Raw genomic sequence first — 21,464 nt, forward strand, 5'->3', positions numbered from 1 at the left:
TGGTTGCAGTTGCTCTTTCCTTTGTTTCTCAGAAAGACAGTTTGCAATTCAATTCAGCTTAAGCGAAATAAGTAAATAATATATGTTGCATTAGCAAGTGAAGTTCAAGTTCAGAACTTCAAATATACATGTTAGAAATAAGAGCATCCAGAGCTGCCAGTTTCATCGCACTAAGGCAATACCTCTACATAAAGCAACATAAGCATATGACTATAATCAATATCAACGGGAAACGCAATTTTCTCCCTTTCGGCCCTCAAAATTAGGTCCTGTGTATTAAGCAAAGGTATCCTGCCGTTTGCAATTCTTCCGATTGCATGCAGAATTACTACTAAATAAATTTGAACATATAAAACAGTTCGAAAATTGACACTCCCTGTTGCATCTACCAGGACATCAGGTGTTAGCTTATTCATTTCACTTTCCATCTCCTGTATGTCCCAACTTCAATATTCAATCTCCAGAAGAGTTGCAATGGAAACAGTCTGCTAACTAATGATTTTGCTGAAGCTTAAACTGTCACCACTAATAATCTTTCTAGAAGAAGATAGGCCAAGATCAAATGGTCCCAAAGAATCCGTCTGCGTCATGACACCAGTAATAAATTAGTATGAAATTATTAATGTGGAGAAAAAATGAGACCACAGTAACTATTGTTATAAATTCAAGTACCCATTTGATTCCTGACAGCCCAAGGCTGCTTTCATCATTGTAAATTCGAGAACAAAGTGACAAATCTGTTTCAGATTCTTGACAGCCATGGCCTTGCGGAATGCCAGATTGGAAGTTGACCTACAAACAAAGAAACAAGAATGCTTGATGAGCTGATTAAAAACCTTGGTCTTGAGAAGCATTCATAGCATAGTATCAACTAGTTAAAATAACTTTTTACTGGGAACTAATAACCTAGAAAACAATCCTGCAGAAGTGCTGAATTAGGAGAAAAATAAATAATATATCAAAAATCAGAGCTTTGATGTACATAAAATCTTGAGATTCCGATGCGGTATTCACATTAAACACCATGGTTAGTACATTACGAGCAAAACCAGTGTAAGATTATGCCCAATAACTACATCAATGAGCAATAATAAATTTCAGAACCTTTTGAGTAACAATTAAGTCACAGCAAATTATTGAGCAAACCTCACTGGTATCTGGATATTTAGTTGACTTGGAGACAGTATCCTGGCTGCAGGTACGAGAATAAGCACTTCCACCGACAGCAAGAGCATCTTTGCACAAGGAAGAGACTTTTTGAAAAGGAAATGCATGGCAAGTGTCTTCAGCATCCAAAATGGACGAACTTGAAACATGAGAAGGCAGCCTTGTAGCTTGGGAATGATTTACTTGGGACATGATAAAAGCATCAAGTGAATCAGAGATTAACTGAGATGGCTGCAAGGCTGCACTAATACCAGCTGATTTTGGATCACAATTATTGAACTTGCCCTGCAAGGATGCTTCAGATAGCAGGCCTCCAATACTTATATTTGTTAGACTATCATCCCATGGATATGAGTTTCCTGTGCAGACAGGCATCTTCCCTTCATTGCACTATACAGATCCCAATAAGCAAGTTTAGAAAAGCATAAATTTTAGAAGCATATTCCAACTAGCACCCATATAGAAGCATAAGTAGCCTAAGTTTCTCACAAGGGTTACTTCAAAGGCGATATGTATAAATTACAAATAAATTAAATTACTTTTGGCAATCAAATCACATAATTGTCCCAACAACTTTTACAAATCTTAAAATGCACATTCTAAATCATTCTTACTTAGAGTCCCAACAACAACTCTTTGCCTGTTACCTCAATTTGTTTATTAACATCGCAAACCTTCTGCATGCCTTTAGATTGCAAAGAAGCCTTGAGGGGAGTTGATGTTGAAGGCACGCTGGATGATATATCTTTACAATCTGAGAGCCAGCCATACCTTAATAATGGATTAAGTCAGAATTTTTAATAATTAATAAATTCCAAAAAATATAAGAGCAATTGATCATGCCCAAGACCTTAAGCGGAAGATAGAAGGGCTTCCAATAGCCACATGGACATCTCTTGCAGTGAGATTGCTATCATTCAATGTCCATCTACAACTGGCTAAATCTTCAGTTAAAGTGTTTGGGAAAAGAATGGGCTCCCCAATAGCAATGCTTGAACCACCCCACTTGCAATTCAGGTGCTTAAGCACAGAAGACATCTTCTTCCGTGAGCTTAGAGTCAGTTCCAAGTATGGATTATATCCATCCTGTGCGGAAAACCAAATTTCACATGCATAATCATCTTATAGCGAATTTCTAATTGTCCTATAAGGACTTTCCATCTTTTCCAATGCCAAATATTTCATAATTTTACCTTTTCCAATCCCATGCGAGTGACTTCATCCAATGGGAAAAGCTGCAACTTGATCTTTGCAGAAGTTTTTGGAGTTGGTTCTGGATCTTGCTCTGGCCTAGGCAATACCTGTGTTTTTTCTGCTGAAGATTTACTTTTGTCTAAAAGAAGTGGACACAATGCTTCAGCTGTAACAGAAGGTGAAGAATGCTTGGCTTTTTCAACCAAAAGTTCTTCACTTTTCCCTAATAGATAGAATGTTCATAAGCAGAATGCATGATTACATATAAATTAGTAGAACAGCATGCAAAAAAAGGACTAACAAGCACCAATAAGTTTACAAATATAAACTTCAAAATTTTCAAACAAATGAAGCGATTTAATAATTTGTTAAACCTGCTGGTTTGAGACAGCGCCCCCTAGTTCTGTTAGTAGATTTACCAACTTGAGTCTGACCTGCACCCACTCTAAGCTTTGTGGTAGTTTCAACTACCTTTGACGTTCGCTTCTTAGCAATTCTCATGGAAGTCTAGAGATCCTGCAAATTCTGAAGACGGTAAAAGCTGACTTTATCATTATTCTCGCAATATAATCCTTTAGAGACGAGTTTCTGCAAGATTGAAGACTAAAGCATAAATAAACATTTGCATCACAAACATTCCAAAACCTTGCTTCTGCAGTTGTTCGTTGTCATAGAGTCAAGCACCACATGCACAATTTATCACAACCATGAAGAATGAAATGTCAAAGAACAAGCATTTGTACAACTAATGATTTCTTTTACAAGCTTGTAACAGCCGAATAAAGCTTTCATTGGCGAAATCCCAAAAGAAAACAAAAATTTTCAAATCAGAAATTAGCAGTGTTCATTACAAGTAAGGTCATTCAATTACAGTATGGTCACTAATCTTCAATTCGCATCAGCAAAATTATTCAATTTTTTTTCATTACAATCATTATTACCTAATTTTTATAAAGATTTAACTAAAATTTGTATCTAAAGATTACGGTCAAACGAAGTTATACTTTTACCAAAATCTAGCCACTAAGAATCATATGAGGTAAGAGCTAAAAAAGTTTCGCCATATTGTTTATACAAATTTAAGTTCAATTTCGATGACATAGTCCATAGGTGAAATTAAATTCAAATAGCATGTCCCTGCAATCATGGATTGTAAGAGCTTGCAAAGCCAGTCCAAAAGCTAGCTAAATCTATCTACACACATACGTTCACATACATATATATAAGCAATTGCCTTAAAAATCCTAAGGTTAGTGTTTAATCAAAGGGAAACTACTGAAAATCAGAGAACTATCAGTTATCAAACAGTTCCATCACTCTAACAAAAGATGAGAAAAGTGACCCAAAACTTAAATTTTTTTTTTTTCAATTCTGAGACAATTCAAACGAAAAGGAAGAGAAATTTTAGTATTGAATTGAAAACTTACACTAAATAAAATCTCTACACAAAACTGCTACCGTCAAATTAGGGTTCCTCCAAAAGAGAAAACAGAGGAAAAACAAATGAGAATTCTGATTGTAATCTAAATTAACCAGTCAACTAACTGAATCAATTTCAAGTTATGAATACTCTTATACCTGAATCAAAAACCTCAAAAAAGAGACAGAGAAGCCAGAGAGGAAGACGATAGAGATTTGAAATCAGACCAGAAAAGCATGAAAATTTGTTGGCGGGAATAAGTTTTTTGCCGAAATATTGTTGCTTTGCTGACGTATGCTAGTGGTTTGCGGACTTGGGCTTGTTAATATACGGTATACCTCGTCAAATATTGGGCCAGCCGGATTTAATCAGGACCCGAATTGGCTCCATTTTTATGCACATGGATTTAGCCATTCAGAACCCTCCGCCGCCCGCGTTCTCCTTGACTTTGATTAAGAAACCTTATTTTCACACTTTCATAAATTTATCACCCGAAGTTTATAATTTTTCCAATTTTATCCTAATTTGAATAATATTTCATAAAATTGAAAATTGTGAAAAATGTTTGACAGCTGAATTTCAAGTATTTAATAACGTAAGAATGACATATTTAAATTGAAAAGTTACCCAGATGTCCAATATTTTAATTATTTTATTTAGGCAAATCGGAAGTTAAAAATTTTAACTATCATTTTAAGTGAATTTTAATTTAATTGAATTTTTTAAGTGGTACATAGATAATTGTGATCTTATTGATAATTTTAATTTAATTATTAAAATATTTCATTAGTATGATGAAATAAAAAATTTATAAATTGAAAGAGTTACTTGTTATGAATTTGAATATAGATACTAGATACGAAACGAATTTAAATATAGATACGAGATACCAGACACAATATGAACGTAATCACATTATTATGAATTTTTTTAAAAGATAAAATTTTATATGTGTATTAGACATATTTTGGGAAAATATTTACCATGATATTAAAAATTTGACATTAATATATCTAATAAATTAAAAATATAGCTTTTTTTCTGGCCTATAATTATTAAGGAATGAGAAATAAAGGGAAAAAAAAAAAAAAAAAACACAATCACTACAATTATATACATGGAACATGTGAGTATTTCTAATCTCACATCAAATCAGCATGACTTATTAAATCCATAAACCTCTTATTCAGCCAATAATTCAAGGAATACATATAACTTAACCTCTGCACTTTGAAAAAAAATATTGTGGAATCTTAAATTTTAAAATCAACTTTAAAGCACCCTAAACTTCATTTTGTATAATAATTTTATACTTCCTTACAGTAAAAACAATAATTTTTAAAATTTTTGACTTTTATACACAAAATACTGAATTGGTATATGGCTAATATAATTTTAAATAATAATTTTTACATTTTTCAATTATCTAATAAGTATTTAATTAAACTAATTTTATAAGTTGAGGTGATTTATATGTTAAAAAAAATATTTAACATGTTTAATTTTATAAATTGAAATATTTAATAAATCAGAGTGAAAATTGAGGATACTAAAAAAAGTTTTGTAAAAACAGAGATGAATTTATTTATTGAATCCTGCATAATTATCTCATTTTGCCAGGTCACTGCATCCTTTCTTATCCCCACATCCAATGAGTTACACTTTTTTGATTGTTTATATTTTACCTGTTAATTCTCTATTGTAAACATATCCAAATGTTCCCAAATTATTATTCCAAAAGGGAAGATTAATGACCGTCCATATTATTGTTTCTAGAAGATTAAGTAAATTGAACTTGCTGGGGATTTCAACAAAACCCCATAATGTCAATGGCCATAATGATTGGCTTTCAAATAAAAAATTAAGTGTAGAAAGAACCATCTTCAATTAACAACTACATCAAAGAAATAAAAGATAGGTAATAATCCTATCTTGAATAGATTAGATGATGAAGTGGTACCCATATCTACTTTTCTCTTCTAAGAATAATGTCAAAGAAGTGTCAAAATTTGCAACCTTCGTATTATTATTATTTTTCTTTTGGGAGACAAAGAAGCCCAAGTATGCATATACTATTTGGCTTTGGCCAATATCCTATTATGCAGCAAGAATCCACTAGCTATTTAATGGCATTCTACCAAATTTGAATAGGTATGTAGTAAAGATGACAATGGTTCAAATTATCTACCAAGTAGACAGTTAGAGCAAGCAATTCTCGATTTCTAACCGAACTAAATCGACTTTATTTCAATGGAATTCAGATAGTTATTTTAGAATTCAGTTACCGATCAGTTTTAGTATATAAAACTACTTGGTTTTCGATTTTTAGTTTAGTTGCCATATATAACTACTCGAATTAAAAATAGCTTATTTTAGTTTAGGATAATCAAACCAAATCGATTTAATTTGATTTGGATCAATTATTATACTATTTAGTTTCAGGATTTGGATACCATACAAACATATTCAGATGCACACCAAGGTATAGTCTAGTGGTAAGTGCATATACGGTCTGACAATAGATCTAAGTTCGAATTCCCTTTCGCAATACTCAAAAAAATATATATATATATTCGAATAAACTGAAATGGAGCTAATTTGATACTAATTCGGTTTAGTTAGATTTGGTTAACTGAATGTTCAATCGAATCCCCTTCCGCAATACTCAAAACAAAATATATATATTCGAATAAACTGAAATCGAGCTAATTTGATACTAATTCGGTTTAGTTAGATTTGGTTAACTGAATGTTCAATCTTGGAAAAGTACGAGAAGTATGACCTATAATTAGTGTGTGAATGTTTCCCAAATACCCATAATTTTTTCTTTTTTCCCCTCTAAAAATGGATTATTTGTTATTGATTCACATTCATTCATGATTTATTTTTAAGAGAAACATTTACCCATAAATATTTGTATAGAGATATATATAAAATAAACTAATAATATTACACAAATGTAAGATATAAGATGAGTGGAGATCAAACCCTTGTAAAAAGTATAAAATGTAAGACCAATAATTGTTATAAGAGTCTCCCAAATATGTTATTCAAAATACATTCTATAAATATTGAGAAATTTTGTTATTCATACGTTGCATAATTCTGTTGCTATTAATTTATATTTGCCAATGAATATTTACTACACAATACTAACATTGAATTTGAATTTTATAGTGTATGAGATTAAAGAGAGTGTTTCTTTTTTTTTTTCTTTTGCAAACCCTATAATGCGCAGCCAAGCCACGCCCTGCATGTCCCAACTGAGAACCTCTAGAACATCCATAGGACGGTCCTGCAACACAAAACTACCAATATTTCCAAACACAGCAAGATTCGCAAGAATAACCACAGCCTGATTAGCTTCCCTAAAGCAATGTCTAATGACAATCAGTCATGAGCAATGAAGGAGGTGCTCAATACGCAGCAGAACATTAGTAAACCTGCGATGAGTGTCAATTTCAGAGGAAATAAGGTGCTTATGAATCCATTTCCACCTCTAATTTTTGAAACCCCATCTCCAAAGCAAGATTTAATCGAAAGCATAGGGCCTGTAATTCAGCCTCCATAGAAGAACAGATCCCCAACCGGCCTGTGTAACCAATCACCTATCTCCCCAAATGATCCCTGAAAAGAGAGTGTTTCTTTTTACTTATAAATTGGTTAAATATAAATTTTAAAAAAAAATATTTAGTTTGGTTCAAAAATTAAAGGAAAAAGAATTGTTTTGTCCCTGAAGTTTTACAAAATTAATTAACTTATCCTCACATTTTTGTATATTAAATATTTAGTCCTCCGAGATTTGATTCCATCTTATTAGATGGTCTTTTCATCTAAAATCAACTCTTTTTTTCGGCTAATTGAAACAAAAAAACTAAGAAAGAGGAGAGAAAGATATTTTAAATTGACAAGTAGCAACCTTTATAAAACCTGTAATTGTTCATATTCAAGAAATCCATTTTACATGAACTCCTCATCGCCAACAACTGCAGAAAGACCATTATCAACAACCACAAAAATTCCACAAATTGCGTAGTCATTGTAGCTATTGCCACAACTAACAAAAGAGCACCAAAAGAAAGTAGCATATACAACATCGTAATAGACATTGCAAGGTGCCATTAAACTTTGCATATGCAAATTGTAGAAGCAATTTCTCTTTGATTCTTCTCCTTCTCATCAAGATCTAGACCCTCAATCAATGGCACCGACTAAAAGGGAAGTATGATTGTATTTGTATCTTAATACGTTACACAGAGGCTTGTTAAATACAAGAGAAATAGAAGTAGATAAGGACTGCAAAACTAACTCTATCTAAAATACAGATAGTATTTATAAAATACAACAAACAGACTTGTATACTTATCTCATCCTTGTGAAGTTCCGTTACTCCCCCGCAAGATGGTGGACCCATCGGAGACACCAATCTTGGTTCTGTTTAACGCAAAAACAGTCTTTGCCTGAGGCTTAGTAAGAACATCAGCTAGCTAATCTTGAGCTGATACATGACTAATGCGAAGCTTCTTCTTTTGAACAAGATCACGCACGAAATGAATATCAATTTCAATGTGTTTCATTCGTGAGTGGTAAACGGGGTTTTGGCAGACATAGGTGGTTGATATATTATCACAATAAATTACCGGAACTTGAACTGAAGACAACACACCAAGTTCAGTTAGTAAGGAACTAACCCACATTACTTCAGACGCAGTGGAGGCCACTGCCTGATACTCAGCCTCAGTTGATGAGCGGGCAACTGATTTCTGCTTGCGAGAAGCCCACGAAATTGGAACATTGCTAAGATACAGAATATACCCAGTTGTAGATGACCGATCCAATGGATCACCTGCCCAATCGGCATCGAAAAAAGCATGAAAATGAAAAGCAGACTGTGGTGTGATTTTAATTCCATAATCAATCGTAGATTTTAGGTAACGTAACAGTCGCTTCAAGGCTTCCCAATGAGCTGATGAAGGACTCTGCATAAACTGTGAAAGTTTGTTTACTGCATAGCAAATATCAGGCCTTGTCCAAGTCAAATACTGTAAGGCCCCTACCAACTTCCTGTACTCTGTAGCATTGACACCTTTACCGGTCACATTTTTGAGGAGAGTGGTAGTTGTCGCAAATGGAGTGGATACTGGTTTGACGCCCTCCATGCGAGCTGCAACAAGTAATTTCCTTATATAATGATGCTGGCTCATGAACATTCCACTTGCTGTTGTGTGAATATCAATACCCAAAAAGAAATTCAACTTCTGTGGGTCTTTCAGAGAAAACTTGGACCCCAACGCAGAAATAAAAAGATGTATCAACTCATTGCAATTACCGGTTAGCAAAAGATCGTCGACGTATACAAGAAAGAAGCAAGTTTTGGCACCTCTTTGCAGTATGAAGAGTGAATGATCACTTTTTGATTGGACAAACCCAAACTGAACAGCACAATTGCGCAACGCTTGATACCATGCTCTAGGCGCTTGACGAAGCCCGTAAAGCGCTTTAACAAGTTTACAGACATAATGTGGCTTTTCTGAATCTATAAAACCTGGTGGTTGCTGCATGTACACATTCTCAGAGAGAGGACCGTGTAAAAATGCATTGTTTACATCCAGTTGATAGACATTCCACCGCTTGGATACTGTCATAGTCAAGATTACTCGAATGGTTGTGGGCTTTAATACAGGACTGAAGGTATCTTCAAAATCAATACCAGGTCGTTGAGTGTAACCCTTTGCAACTAGACGAGCTTTATATTTTGCCACTGTACCATCTAGGGTTCGTTTAACTCGAAAAATCCATTTGCATCCAACGAGATTTTGACCTGCAGCTGGTGGAACAAGAACCCATGTGCCATTAGTAATTAAAGCATAAAATTCAACATTCATAGCCTGCCTCCATTTCGGAAGTTTCAGAGCTTGAGTAACTCTAGTTGGTTCAACAGTTGCGGGTAGAGGATGTTTAGTGACTGTGTGGAGAACTTTGGGTTTATAAATGTTATTTTGGGAGCGTGTGACCATGGGATGAGTTCTTTGAGGCGGTGGTTCGGTTGATTGTGTGTGAGATGAGGAATCGAAACATGTCACGGATTGGTGAGACTCTACAGAGACAAACATAGGAGAAGACACAGGAACTGAAGACAACGAAGCTGATGTTGCCATAGAAGACGAATCAGACGATGAAGAAGACTCAGAAATAGGCTCGGTTGAATGCGACATAGATGAATTGGGTGAAAAAGGAACAACTGTTGTGATCTGTGTTTCGTTAGATCGGGAATTAGGGTTCTGAAAATCCCCTTGGTGGGAAAATGGCGTCGTACCAGATGGAGAGGATGGAAACGGCACCGCATGAATTAAAGGTTGACTTTCAACATTGTACCAGGACTCATTCGAATTAGAAGGCTCCAGGTTTGACTTTTGACCAGGAAATTGGTCTTCAATGAAAACTACATGCCTGGAAACAAACAGCTTATTAGAATTGTAATCAAAACACAAATATGCACTTTGATGTGAAGAATATCCCAAAAATAGACATGGTTTAGAACGCTGCTCAAATTTATTATGAGTATAGGGACATAAATACGAGTAACACAAGCAACCAAAGACCTTTAACCGAGAATAATTTGGAACTTGCTTAAACAATTGAAAATAAGGAGAAGACATATTAAGAACAGGTGTTGGCAGTCGATTTATTAAATAAGCTGCCGTCTGAAAAGCAAATGACCAAAAAAGTGACGGAAGACCTGCAGATTGAAGAAGAGTTAATCCAGTTTCGACAAGATGGCGATGACGGCGTACACAAGTCTGTTTGTTGTATTTTATAAATACTATCTGTATTTTAGATAGAGTTAGTTTTGCAGTTGGATAATTTTTCGCGGAGCGATAAGACTCGCGTGGCAGATTTGTTTGCGCAGGTGGTCTGTACTTTATCCCACGCATCAGCAGCAGTCTCGGCATTAGAAATAATATGCATCGCAAAAAAACTGATGGACGCAATAATCGCACCAAGTATCAACTGATCTTGGCAAATCCAGTGTTCATAATCTGGATTTGCAATATCTTCTCCATCTTTTGATATAATCGGAGATGGACATGGAAGTGATTGGTCAACGTAACCAAGCAGATTGTGACCACGCAACATAGGAACGATTTGTGCGCGCCATGACGGATAATTTTGAGGTGAGAGTTTCAATGGAAACTGTGAAGCATTGATAGAAACCAAAACTTTTCCAGAAGAGTGGAAAACATTAGAAACGTTTGAGGAACCCATTGAAAATAGAAAAGAAATAACGAGAAAATATTGAAGAGAATGCCCGCAGGCTCTGATACCATAAAAGGGAAGTATGATTGTATTTGTATCTTAATACGTTACACAGAGGCTTGTTAAATACAAGAGAAATAGAAGTAGATAAGGACTGCAAAACTAACTCTATCTAAAATACAGATAGTATTTATAAAATACAACAAACAGACTTGTGTACTTATCTCATCCTTGTGGAGTTCCGTTACCGACCACCAGCTTCAAGCTTAATCTTATAGACAAAGGCAACAAATTTTTTGAAGCTATAATGAGACCAAATTTTTTGCAACAAAAACTGCAATTCTTATAAATATTGTAAACAATAAAAAGTAAAAAAAAAAATATATGAAAAAAAAGAGGAATTAACACCTACAGTTTTTTAAGAAGAGAAAAGGTCACCAAGAGGTCTAGTGAGTGTGATAGAGCTCCAAGCTTAGAACCAGAGAAAGAGGATGGAAGGACTTGCTCAGGTTGGTAATAATCACCGGAAAATGTAATATTTCGGTGAAAATCCATGGCTTTTATGAAAATATAAAAGAAAGAATGAAAGCAAAGGGAAAGTGAAGGAAAGGGAAAAAAAAACAAAAGAACAAGTGCATTGATGCTAAGCTATCTCACTGAAGCCTTATGGCTCAATTTTCTGTCAGCCGATAAATCTAAAGAAATAATAAAAATTAATTATTAATTATCAAGACAAAGGAAAATAATTAATTTTGGGTTTGAATAGTTGCTGAGATGGAGATTTACACTGTGTTTGGAAAAGGGAGGAAGGAAAATAAGGATTGATTTTACTATCCATTTTCTTTCCTAATTTTTCACCCTATGTTCGGAAAAAGGAGGAAAGTAAATGGGAGGAAGAAAAATAAAATATTTGGAAAATTCTAACTATGGAGAAAAGAAAATAAAATTATTGCAAATTTACATTTTTATTCTTTACATATAAAAATTAGAGATATTATAACACATCTTATTATTAAGTTATAATTGGTTAATTCATTATAATTAATAATTGGTTAATTATTTAAATAATTATAATGAATTAACCAATTATAAGTGAAACCATTGAAAGGTGTGCATGCATCATATTTTACATCTAAAAAAAATGGAAGAAAAGTCAGACAAAATTAGTTAATGTTTAATGCCTTTAATTACTAGTGTTCAAGCTTGAATACTGATAATTATAGATCAGCCAATCACACCATTTAAAACGGTCATTAAGCCAATATTAATAAATGATTGTTTAATAAAATGATTGTTTTCCATGTCATTATTCATATTGAAAGATTTCATATTAACCAGTAGATGAGCTAATGAAATACATTAGTTTAATAAATGCATCAAACATACATATTCCGTACAATCTATACAACTGTATTGCAAACTCTATTGATTTCTCAATCTTCACATGCATATTATGTTAAATATAATTAGTAATTAATAAAACATTCTCTAAGAGAAGAACTAATCAGTTTAATGACTTGAGACTTTCAAAAATTACAGTCTTATATTATCTTCATTACCTTCTCCAAAAAAGCATCAGAAAGGAGTTATTTAAATCAAATTTGGGTAGGATTTCTAGCAGGTCTCATATAAGAAGACAAACTAAAATGGAGATAATCTTGTGGATTCAAAAAAAGCAACACCAAATTTATTTCACAATTTTTTACAGAGTCATGATCTAAAAATACAAACAATCATAGTTTTAATAATATTTTAAATAGAGAATATCATTGTTAGATTATTTTAATAATCTATGTGGCTCATGTAATTAAAAGGTTGGTTCTAATTAAGTTGGCACAAAATGATGATTATTGGGCTTAATGGGATGAGGACCAGTTAAGGTTTTAATACCCTTCTTCTGCATTATAAAAGATCAAGGAATAGTTTAAAAAGAGCGGGTGACGGCTATCTTAAAACGCATAGCGATAACAGGTTGTTTTGAGAGAACGTGAAAAGATTAACTTTCATTGCTGTTGATTAATCTCTGACCATTAAGAGAAGAGTACGGACAAAAGGTCAGAGTGAAGAAAACACGGATTTCCGGCAACAATAAGAATTGAATAAGCCAATGAGGTAATCAATGACTATGAATCAATGTACGCTTCCATTAACAATTTTTCCTATTAAATAATTTCTGGACAAAACGATATAGGTAGCATTAAAGTTTTTCCAATCATGCCCATTATGTCTCAAGAACAAGTAGCGCAAGCATCAAATTCTCAAGAAAGGAGCTGGAGGCTGTGAGATCGAAGAACACACCCTTTCTAGAGTTCGATTTTCTATCTTTGAATGGGAGAAGAGACTCCATCTGGGTGGGCCCGGGAGAAAAATACCCATTAAAATCATTCCTTCCATATTTTCTACCACCTTCCCAGACAAGTGAAAGTGACTTTCTCCTCTTATTTTCTACCCAAATTTTCCTTCCTCCCTTCCCAAACAGAGTGTTAGACAGATGAAGGAGATAACAACTGATGATAGCTTTAATTTTTTCTTATAAAAGGGTATTTTGGTCTTTTATGAGGCATTTAACTGTAAAATTATGGAAGTTTAGATGGAAGGACTATCTAATGAGACGGAACCAAATCTCAGGTATTAAATACTTAATATATAAAAATGCGAAGCCGAATTAATTAATTTTGTAAATCCTCATGAAAGAAATAATTTTTTTTTAAAATTAAAATAAGTTAAAAGTCCGAGTATTTTTTTTTTTTACTCCTGATTATCTATTTATTAGAGAACAACTTTTTGATTAAATAAAATACAGTACTAGCATAACAATTTTTTAAAATGCCAACATTTTTAACAAACCTTCAAATCAAAACTTTATATTTAATTAATAATTCTTTTTAGTTATATTAAATTACTTCTAAATAATTTTCAAAAAAACAAATTACTTCTAAATAATTTTAAAAAAAATTACATCTAAATACTTAATTAATTAACCAAACATTTAAACTACTTAAAAATAAAGTTTAAATAGTTTTAATAAATATTTAGGCCCCGTTTATTTTTAATTTTTTATTTATTAGAAACATAAAGTTGTTTTTAGTTTTTGGATACTTACTTCTCAAAATTGTTTTTCTTTTCCTAAAATTATTTTTTCCTTTCTTTTAGTTCACACTTAATTTTTAAATTCAAAGTTAAATTAACTAATGATTATTATGTATGCAATTAGTTGAATAAAAATATAATATCCAAGTATTATAATAAATAAATAATGCTAAGTGACAGATTTATATGGATAGAGAAAATAATAATAAATATAAAAATAATACTAGATAGAGAAGAGATGAAAAAAAAGCCTAGAATTTTAATAGAGATAATAAAATTAATGCTTATATATTTTGGATAAAATAAATGACAATAGATTTATATGGATAGAGAAAATAATAATAATAATACGACTTTATGAGGACAAGTCTTATAAAAAATGAAAAAAAAAAAGAGGAATGTAAAATAAAAACAGAAAGCACAATTACAGAAATCATTATTTGTGGTTTCATAAAATTTATTTTTTGTTTTAAAAAACAGTTTTTTGAAAGGTAAAAAAAAAAATTAAGCAAATTTAAACAAAAAAGTTTATTGTTTTTTAAGGAAAAAAACGAAAAACGAAAAAACTTAATCTAAAACAAATTGCTGCTTTTTTTATTTTAGAAATTTATTTATTTTTAAGTTAACTTATAAGTTAAAAACATATATTTTTAAGTAAAAAGTTAAAAAATAAATAGCCAAATCAAATCCTTTAATAATTCATTTATTTAAAGATTTTTATCAAAAAAACAATAAATGGTAAAATCTTTTTTTCTTTTTTTTTTTTAAAGAAATGTTAAAATCAATTGTGTCATTCGAAGTTTATACAAAAATAAAAATAATAATGATAATAATTTATTTCTAACCACCAACTTAAAATACTTTTTGCACACCAACATATAGCTTAGTGGTAAGTGTATATACAACCTGACATTCAAATCTCCTCTCCAATATTTAAAAAAAAAATTGAAATACTTTCTTGCTTCACAAATAACTATCATGTTTGTGCTTTTTCTACCGCTTAAAAAAACCATTCAATTTATTTAATTTGTAAAAAATTATTGGGTAAATTAGCTATATTACCATTACTTACAATACAAAGATAGACATATTTATAATAAAAAGATACACATTTTTGGAAATTGTAGGAGTTGATGTTTATCATTTGCAAAAGGTAAAAATGAGAAAAAAAAATGTATTATTTCTAAATTTCACGAATATTATACTTATTGTGGATATAGTATTTTTGCAAATGTAATTTTTATCTGTGGACGAAGGGAGTAATAAAGAAAGCAGCAATGAAGTAACGATAAGCCAATAATTATTGCACAAAAAGTTGAAAAGAAATGAGAGGCTTAGTTAGTGTAGTGGTGTCCCAATCCCACCAGTAAAAGCAATGAAATATCAATATATAAATGGTAAAATTATATATTTATAGGACATAATAATAGTACAACCAATCTTGTTAAGATGTAAGTTACACTAACTTATAACTTACTTGGTAGAGCTTTACGTGCACCAAATAAATATTTAAAAAAAAAAAAGACAAAATGATTTTTTTTTTTTCATGAATATCATATATTTAAGTATAGGATTAATCTAATTCTGGAATATGATACTGGTTGAAACACTGTTTGACAAAATTAGTTATTTTAACTCTCAGAGGCTTTGTTAAAGTTTCATCAAACATTAAGTAATGTTTCATAATCAACTCCCTCAAACTCTATACAACCAAATATTATAAGTAATAAGGACAGTGTTTTTTTATACCACCAAATACTATCAGTAATAATGACAATGTTTAAAAAATCAAAACACTAAACGATGCATAAAAGTTATTATCCAACTTAATGAGTATCATTTTGGATTTGTCACAAGTGTTTTTCACTCATAACTAAGAGGACATTTGGTTTAACTGAATTGTTGGTGTTTGATAAATATTTTAATCAACACCTCATAACTGATAGAAGTCTCAATTAGTTATTGATTTCACGAGGATATTATTCAGGTTATTTTTCCTTATAATTTTGAAAATTTTAAGATTAAATTAATAAATCTTTAAGATTCTATTTTTTCAACTGCTTAATCATTTTCTGTTATAAGTTAGCCGTTATATTAAACAATTATTAATTTACTATTTAGTACATGAAAATTTATAGGCCTTATCAATTTCAATTGAGATTAAGAACTAAATAGTAATTTATTCTAAATGTTTTTAGTGAGAATGAGTAGTGAAATTATATATATAGGTCCTTTACTCAAATAGTAAATGAAAATTTATCATAAAATTATTGCTATAATATTTTATTTTTAAAACGGGCTTTCATGTACTGAGTTTATTAAAGTACAATATTAATTTTTAGTTTCTTAACATTTAAGAATATTTATTTGAATTTTTTTATTGAAGCAATTATGAATTTTAAAGACATTCTAGAAGAATATTATATTTTAAAAAAAATTGAATAAACATTATTTTGTATCCAAAATTTATATGAATTTTTCTTTCTAATTTTAAAAAATATGTTGTTGTACGTATATGTAAATATAAGTTGGTTTAAAAAAGAATTGGCAAATAGAAAAGAATTAAAAACGTCCTCCGGTTCATATCCAGATTGTCAATTTCATTTCAGTTGCGTTTCAAATTTTCTATTTAATTAATTAATTTATTTAGAATCAGAAGGCGCTAATATCCCTTTGGTTTAAAAGGTGTAATTTTATATTTTCAGCAAATGCACTTTTTTTGTGAATTTCGAATTTATGTTTTCACGTTTTCACCTTGTATCGATCAAGGTTGTTTGCTATTCGGACTTTTTTTTTTTTTTTTCAGAAATTTGGCTATTCATTAATAAAAAAATATAACCTAAATACATCATGAGATTACCATACTAAAAACCAGGGGAAAAAAATTTTCTACGATATTGTTCCCAACTTTGTCCTTTCGAAAATTTGTTACACTGATAACTGGCAGAAGAGTATTTCAAACTACTAAATTTAATGGACGAATAAACCAAATTACTAGAACCCATGGAAAAGAAAAAAAATTAACCCAAACTTAAAGATTTAAAATCTTAAGCCACAAATAATCAACATCCTCAACAACTAGAAATAACTCCATAAAAGGAGAGAGAAAGTATTTTTTTTTCCAAGAAGTTGACATGGCATTTCTTAAATGAATACTCTTTTCTTAATGAAACGACCCAAAAATTTAAATTCGTAAAATTTTCAACTAAAGACTAAATTTTTATTCCAATCAATGAAATTCAACGGAAAAATATTTTATTATTGCTAAACCAGACCTATAAATCAGTTTGGATTTTCCAAAAATAAAGTAAAAACTCGAAAATAAGCAAAATCGAGCCAAATCATTGGATTGAGCCAAAACGGTTCGAATTGAACCAGAATGGCCCAGAAAATTTCAGAAAACCTCTTATTTTTTTCCCTTCTTCTTCTCTTCTTCTTCGCGCACGCGAGGGCCAGCGGAGTTCTTCGCCCCCATCCCATTTTCGGCCACCGCTCGATGAGAGCGAGGTGGCGGACAACTCACCTCGTGCCGCTGGCTGAGTTTCCAGCCTCCTCTCATGCGAATGGAGCCCTGACGACGCGGATCGGAGCCGTCTCCTTCAACAGCCCCGGTTCTTCGATCTCAAGCGAAATCTCACCATTTTCGACCCCCGTGCGCATGGAGAGGGGGCGCGAACGGTTCCCTGTTGACCTGTGAGCACCTCTCCTCAGTTGAACTCAGCTTCCGGTGGAGAATAGCGAAACTGCCATGGCCGGTAGTCTCCTTAGCAAATTTTTGGGGCTATTTCCGGCTTCTAGGGTAACCACCTTGTTTAACGGACATGAAATCGGAGACCTCCTCATGAAACAGAGCAAATCGGTGTAAAGAGTTGGCATTTCTAGGCTGTGCGGCAACACTCCGGCGACCGGCTGGCGACACTCTGGCGTGGCCCCAAGAGACAGAATGATCTCCTCTTCATGCGGATGGAGGAGTGGGAATCCAACTCTCATTCGGTACGTTTTAAGATCAATTTTCCCATTTTTGGTATGAATTCTAACTTTAACAATTTTTAGTTGATTAAATTGAATTTGAATAAATAATGAATCAAATATAATTCTTGTTGGGAATTAGTTAGTTGGAATAATGTAATTGCAAATTATTTTTTGAACATTGTCAAATAAATTACATGAATTCTAATTATAATTAGAAGATTTGACGAGGAGATAAGAATTCTTAGCTATTATTTATGTAAGTTAAATTAAGAATTTAAATAAATATTATTAAGAGGAGCTATAACCTAAGTCTTAGACAATTAAGTAAGAAATAAATATTATATATGCTAGGTTATGAGTTTAAGATAGAATTAGGGTTTAAGAGTTAATTAAGGTTAATAGATTAAATAATTGACGAGTTAATTGGAGATCAAAAATAGATATAGAAAAAGAAACTTATTGACGGAAAGATAGCAATTATTTTGAGATTTAGATCATATTATATTAAGGTGATGATAATTAGGTTATTAGAATGAATATACACATAAGTTGCTATTTATGGCAGTTAGACATCGAGTTGATTATTTTTCGATGGAAGAGCTGAGTGGATATTGAGTTACGAAGGTGGCAGATGGAATATGATCGATGATTATGGATATGGCGGATGAAATTTGTTGTTGTGAGTTACCCAATGGATGGGCTTTGAGAATTTATTGTTAATTTGTCGTTTAATCAAATTTTAGGGGAGATTCTGCCGAAATTTCGATAGAATCTAGACTAATCATACCTAATAAGTAAATTAATAGGTTTATTTAGATTAATTTGTTAGCTCGATAGATTTAAAATAAAGTTCTTTATTTATTTACAATATTATTTGTTTATTTATGTATTTATTTATCTAAGAACCAAATATTATGTTATATTATCTAATACTATCGTACGTATTTGAATTGTATGTGAATGTATATGGAGTTTTGCATGCTAGTGTTGGTTAATTGATATGCTTGCATTTAATTGCAATGTTTGATTAATTGTGTTATGATATTACTTGCTTTGTTTGTGTGGAGTTGGGATGAAGTGCGATACCGTCGACCATGCATGGGGGGATCGACGCCCCCGTTTGCACCTGATGATATGATATGGATAATATGAAAAACCACAGGGTGGCCTTCTGTTGGTATGGAAAAAAAAAAGAGAGAGAATGGAAAAACAATAAGAGCGCTGGTCAAGTGAGGATTAGACCGGTCGGTCATATATGGGGGATCAGCTCCCTGGTGCACACTTCATGAGAGGATGGGCCATGTGGGAGGACGGTTCATCGGGGGTTTCGATGACGCCACAAATCAATTTCCACGTGATGTGATTATGTGAAGGTGTTAATAATTGTGATTGTTGTTGTTGTGCCATTTGCGTGATCGCCTGCATGATCATATATCTAGTCGGATGACTAGATTGATATATTTACACATTCATGTGAATGCATGTGTTGTGCAATAATTGTTATTCATTAATAAACTCACATCTCTCTTGTTTAAACTTTCAGGAAGTAGATTCTTCTATATTCCAGTTAAAACTCTGTTTCCTTCACCGCATAGCTAGAAAATGAAATATTTAATTCCAGTATTTAGTATAATTGTGAGTTTACAAAATCAAATGTTCTGTTTAATATAGAACTCCGCAGTTGTAGGGATAAAATCAATAAACTGATGAGGATGTTCAATTAATTATTTATGAATGCTTGAATCTGGTAGCCCATATTATGTATATATTGTATTTTATTTGGGCCCGAGCTATAAATTGTTTAAGATGTTAAATTTGGGCCAAAGAATAATAAAATCTTGAGATTTATGGTGCATGGCAATACGGGCATAATGCTTGAAATTCACGTTAGTTTATTTAAATTTTTATAGTTAGGCTTACTACGGGTCTTGGAGTTCTTAAGCTTACTTGGGCCCTAGTGTCAGTCCAGCCCATAGAAACGGGTTTTGACACTTACTTTTGCCATATAAAATCCTTGGTGATGACACATAGGATTATAATGTCACATAAAACTCTTAAATTTTAATAGTGCCACATAGAATTTAATTATTAGTTATAGTGTTAGATAAATATTGATATTAATTATCATTCAATTATCATAATTAATATATATTAGTAAATAATTATAATTATTATAATATTGTAACCTAACTTTCTCGATTAAAATTGCATAATATTGGTCTTAATTTTCATTCAATTATCATACTAATATGTATTAAATAATTAAAATTATTACTCCCTTCGTCTCATTTTGTTTGCATAGTTTGACAAAACATGCATATTACGAATTTAGTCAATAAAAGTTATTTTGCCCTTCTTTACCCTAAAAAACTCATTAAGATACTAAAAACTCTACATTTAATGAATAATTATAAAAATTATTATAGAAAAAATAATTATTTACATGTCTAAATTTAAAACCTTGCAAGTATTTTGGGACATTCAAAAAAGGAATAACATGCAAATAAAATGGGACGAAGGGAGAATAATATTATAATCTCTTTTTTAATTAAAAATTATCATAATTTTGATGTTGATTATCATATTAATATGTAATATAAATTATTTTTTAAATTAATATTATTATAATATTGATATCGAATATCACTATAATCAATTATAATTATCATTTTTTATTATGAATGAAGATTTTATATTTAAAAGAATGATAGAGAAGGTTAATGGTAAAAATATTTATTAATAATTTTATTAACGATAAATATCCAAACGTTTCAATTGTTTTAAAATTGCAATATATAGTTGTCTTTATTGGTTTTAATGATAATATATTGAATTACCATTAATTGCTTATTATTTGACTATAAATAAAGAGAGCTCTTTGAGGTTTAGTAAGAAATTTTTTTTTTATCATTTCAATAATTCTTATATAATTTCTTTTTGACATCGATATATTCTTTTCTCTTCTAATTTATATTACTCTATTAAATTAGAAAAAGTTTGATACATCATAAAAGAAAGCAGTTTATATGAAATTATCATTAAGAATGTACTCGCTTCCCTCTGATCCATTTAATAAGAGTACGAATAGTTATAAATGAGTTTGAGACGGATATGAGTAGTGAAATTACTGTTGACAATAGATACGGATAGGTTATGAATATTAAAGTTTGGGACCTGCTATAGTAAACGGTTTTCGCCATAAGTACCCGTGGGTACCATACTCATTTATTAGTAAAAAATACATTTTAAATAAGATTGATGTTAAATAGTTTAAAATTTGCAGATATCCTACTCATCTAAGAGGTACTTTAAACGAGTTTAGAATATATATGGGTAGTAAAATTTAAACGAATTCGGATACGAG

The 21,464-nt window shown here is 31.4% G+C and overlaps 1 protein-coding gene across 7 annotated transcripts; it reads right to left on the reverse strand.

The window, feature by feature from the left end:
• Positions 1-68: 68 nt before the first annotated feature.
• Positions 69-4,082, reverse strand: LOC105636576 (TSL-kinase interacting-like protein). Of its 7 annotated transcripts, none has more exons than XM_020680263.3 (9): positions 3,940-4,068; positions 3,789-3,812; positions 2,736-2,949; positions 2,361-2,584; positions 2,018-2,253; positions 1,815-1,938; positions 1,147-1,557; positions 673-792; positions 69-581 (listed from the first exon to the last, which is right to left on the reverse strand). In XM_020680263.3, the coding sequence occupies exons 3-9, from the start codon at positions 2,860-2,862 to the stop codon at positions 489-491; spliced, it is 1,335 nt and encodes a 444-aa protein (XP_020535922.1). In that variant the 5' UTR covers positions 2,863-2,949; positions 3,789-3,812; positions 3,940-4,068; the 3' UTR covers positions 69-488. The 7 variants fall into 7 exon arrangements, with proteins under 7 accessions (XP_020535922.1, XP_012075276.1, XP_012075274.1 ...); XM_012219886.4 differs by having other exon boundaries at positions 2,736-2,886; positions 3,940-4,066; XM_012219884.4 differs by having other exon boundaries at positions 2,736-2,886; positions 3,789-3,835; positions 3,940-4,065.
• Between the last annotated feature and the right edge of the window lie 17,382 nt (positions 4,083-21,464).

Source organism: Jatropha curcas, chromosome 3, assembly GCF_041381405.1.
Source record: "Jatropha curcas cultivar XTBG-Jc1 chromosome 3, XTBG_Jcur_1.0, whole genome shotgun sequence".
Taxonomy (NCBI): domain Eukaryota; kingdom Viridiplantae; phylum Streptophyta; class Magnoliopsida; order Malpighiales; family Euphorbiaceae; genus Jatropha; species Jatropha curcas.